This window comes from Sinocyclocheilus anshuiensis, unplaced genomic scaffold (genome assembly GCF_001515605.1).
Source record: "Sinocyclocheilus anshuiensis isolate Anshui unplaced genomic scaffold, SAMN03320099.WGS_v1.1 scaffold913, whole genome shotgun sequence".
NCBI lineage: Eukaryota > Metazoa > Chordata > Actinopteri > Cypriniformes > Cyprinidae > Sinocyclocheilus > Sinocyclocheilus anshuiensis.
This window is the reverse complement of record NW_015554131.1, coordinates 183,637-190,456: the sequence shown is the minus strand read 5'-3', so window position 1 is coordinate 190,456 and position 6,820 is coordinate 183,637. Positions and strand designations below refer to the sequence as shown.

At 35.3% G+C, this 6,820-nt stretch overlaps 1 protein-coding gene across 7 annotated transcripts in view; it reads right to left on the bottom strand.

Annotated features, from left to right (window-relative positions):
• The window catches only part of LOC107670283 (actin-binding protein anillin-like), a 16,829-nt gene that overhangs the window by 2,247 nt on the left and 7,762 nt on the right, over nucleotides 1–6,820 (bottom strand). For 4 of the 7 annotated variants that reach the window (XM_016462834.1, XM_016462833.1, XM_016462837.1 and 1 more), the window contains exons 8-20: nucleotides 4,838–4,946; nucleotides 4,540–4,626; nucleotides 3,925–4,157; nucleotides 3,683–3,837; nucleotides 3,450–3,594; nucleotides 2,570–2,705; nucleotides 2,285–2,473; nucleotides 2,064–2,190; nucleotides 1,927–1,975; nucleotides 1,773–1,823; nucleotides 1,340–1,372; nucleotides 492–513; nucleotides 281–393 (exon numbers count right to left, since the gene is read on the bottom strand). In XM_016462834.1, the coding sequence (XP_016318320.1) occupies nucleotides 281–393; nucleotides 492–513; nucleotides 1,340–1,372; nucleotides 1,773–1,823; nucleotides 1,927–1,975; nucleotides 2,064–2,190; nucleotides 2,285–2,473; nucleotides 2,570–2,705; nucleotides 3,450–3,594; nucleotides 3,683–3,837; nucleotides 3,925–4,157; nucleotides 4,540–4,626; nucleotides 4,838–4,946 (1,449 nt within the window). The remainder of the gene's footprint in view (nucleotides 1–280; nucleotides 394–491; nucleotides 514–1,339; nucleotides 1,373–1,772; nucleotides 1,824–1,926; nucleotides 1,976–2,063; nucleotides 2,191–2,284; nucleotides 2,474–2,569; nucleotides 2,706–3,449; nucleotides 3,595–3,682; nucleotides 3,838–3,924; nucleotides 4,158–4,539; nucleotides 4,627–4,837; nucleotides 4,947–6,820) is intronic. The other 3 variants (XM_016462836.1, XM_016462838.1, XM_016462839.1) reach the window with 2 other exon arrangements.

The following is a 6,820-nucleotide window of genomic DNA, read 5'->3' as shown; positions in this document are numbered from 1 at the left end:
AAGTAGTGAGTGTACAGCTTGTATAACAGTGTAAATTTGCTGTCCCCTCAAAATAACTCAACACAGCCATTAATGTTTAAACCGCTGGCCACAAAAGTGAGTAAACCCCTAAGTGAAAATATCCAAATTAGGCCCATTAGGCCACCATTATTTTCCAGCACTGCCTTAACCCTCTTGGGTCTATACATTCAGTATGTTTTGCCAGGTGATGGTGTTAGTATCATTTGATTTGTGGAAGAGTTATGATGATACAGAGACAGAACCAAAGGGAGGAAAGTACCTTCTCCAACGGGAATTTGTTTTTCCCAATAGAGGCAAGAGTTAGCTTGTGTGATCCGACAAGTACAAAGCTACTGGTGCGCACTGCGTTTGGACCACCGGGGCTAGCCACAACTGAAAATGAAGAAACAAAGTGAACAAAAATTAATATTAATAACTGTTTGAAAACATTAGTTGAATTGAACAGCTTTTAAAAGCTCATTAATACTCACCAGGTGTTTGGAGGTTGCTCTTCTAAAATAGATTAAAAAAAGAGAGGACAAAAAAAAAGAAAGTCAGAACTTTACATTTTTATATTGTTTATAACAATGAATGTTATGGTACTGTATTACATGTCGTACAATATTAAATGCTGTATTACATATTACAATATTACATTACGAAGGAGAAAGTATGCACGAGGTGAAGTGACCTTTAAATTAAAGATAGATGATGCCCTTTAGGCTTATGCAAGCAGTTTTACATTCTTCAGTTTCATTAGTTATTTATTTTTATTTTAAATTTTTTGGAGACAGATTTTTATAAAAAAATCAAAAACCTCAAATCAAGATGAATATTGGGGTGTGGAATTTTTCCCAGAGGAAGAATGAATTTGGCCTTAAACAGATTTTTGATCATTTTGCTGAGTCTTCTGTTTTCACTGATTATTAATAATTGTCTTTAAAACATGGGTCAGTTTTTTTTCCACTTTCTTTTGAGCATCATATTTTCCTCTGAACATGAAGACGGAGTGTCCTTGAATAATAACAGTGTAACTGTAGTGATATATGGAATAATGTGCTTCAGAAATCATTCTAACATGCTGATTTGGTGGTGCTCAGGAAACATTTCTTAATCATCAATGTTGAAAACAATTGTGCTGCTTAATATTTTTGTGGAACCCCTAATAAAGATAATGATTCATTGTTTAGTAGAAAAATAAAAAGAACAGCTTTTTTTGTAACACTGTAAAATGTCACTTTGATCAATTCAGTGTATACTTGCTGAATAAAACCATTAAAAAAATTCACCCCTTTTGACCAGTAGCATGTGTTGAGGTTAAAATGAACAGACTACTTACAGAGATAGCAAGGAACCTTTTTGGTGTGATAGCCTGTGGAGATAATTTATTTCAGAGTAAAATATAGTGAACAATACTTATAACAGCTTATAATAGACAAACACAGCACTACTGAGTACTACTGAGACTGAGACAAAAGGCCTTTTTAGTTAAGAAATGAATAAAAATACCCTTCACCGTGCACTTTGTTCAGACTGATGAGACTAGACATAAAAAAAAAAAAAAAAAACTTAAAACTGCTTGCACACCAGCAAGTGATGATTTTAAAACACAGCATACCAACAAGCATGCTTCCATGTCATGGAAATGCCTCAGGAGAATCTGGACACTCTGACTGCTGCTCTTTAGAGTAGCCGTTCATTAAAACTTAGTGTTACACACTACACTTCTTTTTACACGGAGTCATTTTAACCTAGTACGTCTATGAGTCTACCTTTGACTTGAGCTTTTTCCTCTTGTCAGGGTTCAGCTCCCTTTTCTGAACCTAAGAGAAAAACAAACATTTACTAAATCTCTTTGATAAAGGTTTAATTTGTGTTCAAAAGGCATGCATTTCACTTGAAAGCAAATTAAAAAGCTGTACTTACAAAACAGTAGACCTCAATATCAATCTCAAAGTCATTAGAGACATCAGACCTGCACACAAGAAAAGTAATAATAGGATAAACACTACACTGAGGTGATAGGGATTGTCAAGAGTGGCTTGATAGGAAATGACACTTACAAAGTGAATCTGGTGGAGAAGGTCAAAGCATCGCCACTTAGACCAGTGCGTGTGCTTGCTAGAGTCGTCGCCACTGTGTTCTCAGCTCCAGCACGGATCATCACAAAGAAGTAATGGTTTCCACATTCTTACATCACAATTATGACATGAGTGAGTGTCTGATTGGGCATTAAGGTGCTAAACAAAAAGTATCAATATATATAAACCAGAAACACTCTCACCAGGCTTGTTGGCAGAAGAACAGATAAAGTCAGCCTTCAGAGGGAGTTGCAGCTCCAGCAGTGAGATGGACCCTTTAGAAGCAGGTATACCCATATCCACCTGAGCACTGCTCGTGCTTTTCTTTTGGGCTGTTGGACCCTCTGCTTTTAGCCGGTCCAGTTCAGCCTTCAGAGCGGCCCTCCTTTCAGCTGACGCAGAACAAAAGAAGTGATTAGTCCAAGTTTAAGAAATAAAATCATCTGAAAAATTCACCCGTGTAGCGCAAAAAGGAAAATATCACTTACTGGCAATAAGCAGCAGTCTCTCAGCCTCAGCCTCCACTTGAGATCCTTTCCCATGTTCTTCATCTGTGCAGCAGTTGAGAGCCTGACTAGCCTGATGGATCACTGTCTGCTGCAGGTTCATCTCATTGGTCAACATCTGAGAACACAACGTGGCATCATAAATTCCATTCAGATCAAAGACAGTTCACTCATATTACTGTGACTAGGAGAAACTGCAATGTGCAATAGGTCAAAATAAGTCCCGCCTTCTAATTAAAAGAGCCAGTTGCAGTTGGTCAAGCAATTGCATCACTGCAGCTGTTGTTAGAAAGTCTAGTTTCCATAGAACCCTGTGACTCATGCTGCACATGCGCACTGGCAGGACCAACCTGAAATATACACTTTAACACTGTTGGAGCATAAGAAACTACATTTATGGGTCAGTTAATGTCAGACTGTATTGCTATTTTAACGTTTGCGCTTCTAAATGTGGCAAGTCACTAAGCTAACAGGTGCCAGCACAATTTATACATTGCATATATATATTTTTTATATATGGAAGAATAGATCTTAATTTCATCTATAAATTTCTCATGCTATAGCTGGTGGAGGAGGTCAAAGCATCGCCACTTAGACCAGTGTGTGTGCACTATTTGTTTTCATAATCTAGCTTTCTAATAAACCTGGCATTGTATACTACAAATATTGTCTGGCTCTGGGACAAATTGCTTAGGTTCCTCTATTTTAAGTGACTTGATAAAACTGTCTGCTAAATTCATAAATGTAAAGTGTAAAATATAAGGCATACATAAATCATTGCTAAAAAGAAAATGCATGATTTTTAATTGACAGGGCCCAAAGCATAATAAAAAAATAAAATAAATAACATTTTTGAACAGACCTTCATTTTCTGCTTGATGTTGATGTGACTGGAGCTCCCATTGGTCTCCATTCTCTGAGACACATCCTCTTTCCTCACTATCACCTGTTTAACATGAGGTCTCTCTGACTCGGTCTTAATCCTTGTGGATCTGTAGGCATCAATGCTGAAATCAAACAATCATGCATTAAATACAAATCATACTCAAATCAGATTGAATGTTGCTTGAAAAGAGACAACGAGCAGATGCACACCTGTAGAGAAGGTTCTGGTTTTGCTGCTCATCTACGACATCGATGCCGTCAGATGATCCAGCTCGTAACATGCGTGTCCTTTGGAACTTACTGGGTCTGGATACACTCTCAGGGGTGGAACTCTTCTCAATAAATGAGCTGGCAGGAGTCGATGTCTGAACCAAAATAAAAGTTAAATTGAGATGTAACATCAGTTTTCAGATTATTCAGCATGATCACTGTTTTTTTAGCAAAGGACTTACATCCTTAGGGCTCACCATAGGCTTTCTTTCTGGGCTCTTGACCACAGCTGCTACAGTCTCTGCGAGTGGAGCAAGGAGAGACATGGAGGAGATATTCAGAGCATCTTCATCTGCATCCTCCTCATCACTTTGCTCGTCGCTCTCATCCAGGACTCCATCAAACAGCTCATTTATCATCTCAGAGTTAACAGAGTCATCCACGTTCATCTCAATCTCACGCACTTCATCTATTTCTACAATGTAAACAAGAACGTTCATGATCAAAAACATGTAATGGGAATTAGCGATATAATAAGGTTTCAAAATATATTCGTCATGATATCAAAATGAAAGTACAAGAGACAATACAAAATATAATCCATTGATACACAAAAGATATTCAATATACAAGATGCATTTTAAATATCTTAAATGCTGAATAGCATCAAGATATGATCACCAAGCTCTACATATACAACAAAAAAAGCTAAAATATTTAATTAGTCTTGTCTTTTGACACTAAACAGTGATAAAAAAAACAGTTTAAACTGTTAAAGCAAATAACACCTTAATATGAAGAACAACAATCTATAGTTTGTAAAACTAGTCAGTAAAACTGATTTTTTTCCCCCATACCTTTCATTTCCTCTTGCTCTTTCACCATAGGCATCTTTTCTGTAAATTCCACTTCCTTTGCAGGGCTGGGAAAAGCACACGCCTTACCTAAAAAAATAAAATAAAAAAAAAAAGACTCTGTTTAACTACTCCAATATATATTCCAATAAACATGAGAACAACTATAACATTATTATGAATAAAACGACATGACAATGCAGCAAAGACATACATAATTGGACAGAACAAAGAAAATTAACAGCTGGATGATTTAGAAGAACACATTTAACTATATTATATAGTTTTTATAATAAAATACCTTTTTCACTAGATTTAGAAGGACTGTTGAGAACTTCAGGCACTGGCACAGAAGGCTCATTATCAGGCACTGGCTCAGAAGTCTGACTCTGTACAGACAGTTCAATTTCCTGAGGATAAAAAAAATGGTTATATTAAGTAACATTAAGTTCTTTGGCTTCCCATTCCTATCATAAAATTAAGTACTGGGTTTATAAAAGAGGCACAACAGACTTTGGAAAAATTAATAGCTCAAATCAAAGTCATCATTTATATTGCTATATTTCTCTTCAGTATCAGTGTGATTAGTATTAGTAGTTTTATTTATTTGGCTTTGTCATGTCAGCTACATGAAAACAAAGAAATTGTCATTACACCAAATACACAAAATAATGTTCTTTTTAGCAGTATCATATGACCCCTTTAAAAAATATTCTTCCTTCCTCTGTGGATTTTATATTGATAAAACAGATTTTTTTACACTATATTTTATAGAAAAATATGGACTATAATCTTACTAGGGTTGCAAAGGGGCGGAAATATTCCAAGTTTGAAACTTACCAGGAATTTATGGGAATTAATGGGAAATTTATAAAACTATCATATACAAACATTTTGTTTGATCATAGGCTCACATGCATGCAAACTAATACAAATTTTAAAAAATGACTTTTAGATTTTTGGGGGGGAATCTATGATGCTTTTTTCAGGATTTATTGATAAATAAAAACTTATGAACAGTGTTGATTCAAAATAGAAATGTTTTCTAACAATATAAGTCTTTACTATTACTTATTAACTGAACACATCCTTGTTGAATAAAAGTATTAATTTATTTCAAAAAAAGAGAACAGATACTGACCCCAAATTTTTGAATGGTAGTGTATTGTTAAAAAAGGATTTCTATTTTAAATAAATGCTGTTTTTTTTTTTTACTCTTTATTCATCAAAGAATCGTGAAAAAAGAATCAGTAATTAAAAAAAAAAAAAATACATATTAAGCAGCACAACTGTTTCCAAAATTGATAATAAATCAGCATATTAGAATGATTTCTGAAGAATCATGTGACACTGAAGACTGGAGTAATGATGTAAAATTCAGCTTTGCATCACATAAATATATTGTTTTAAAGTATATTAAAACAGAAAACCATTATTTTTAATTGTAATATCGGTAATACTGCGCAATATTACCGTTTTGTTCTGCATTTTTGATCAAATAAATGAAGGCTTGATGTGCAAAAGATAGGCAATGTTTAAAAATATTAAAAATAGTAATGTATCCAAACTTTTGACCAGTACTGTACTTCTGTATGATAACAGAAAACTGGCTAGCAGAAAGAGCATCACAGCTTGAGCTAGCTAGCACATACCTCATAAATTGTCAATGAAATAGTGCTAACTCGCTTAGATTTTTCATATCTTGATTTACTGGCTAGCTAGCTACTGTATAAACACTTTTTGGTATTTACTAGCAGGGCCGTCCTTAGCTGACGCGGGGCCCGGTGCGACCGCACCAGTTGCACCTCCCAAAGGACGGCCCTGTTTACTAGTTAAACTTGAATCCAATAGATCAAATAGATTTAGAATATCAAAACTTACATGTAGTCTTTGGGCTCAAATGCAGCAAGTGTGTCTTCAGAGAAAATGGAGGGGAAACCCCCTCTTAGGTGACTAAGGGCAGGGCTGTACAGTGCGACATATTTGTTGCACGTGCTACGAAAAAACTGGTCTGTGCGATGAATAAATAAGCGCCTGATTAGATTGATTTTGCGTCTAATACTGTCAAAAACACACAAGGTTTACATATAAACACAGTTAGTTATGTCTAAAACGAAAGTAAACAGTTGAGAGAGAAACGCGCGCAGCTCTTAAAGGGACAGTAGCTACTAAATATGCTGCCGACTGTCATTAAAGGGATAGTTCACCCAAAAAAATTTAATTTCTGTCATTATTTACTCACTCACATTTTGTCCCAAACCTGTATTAATTTCTTTCTTGTGCT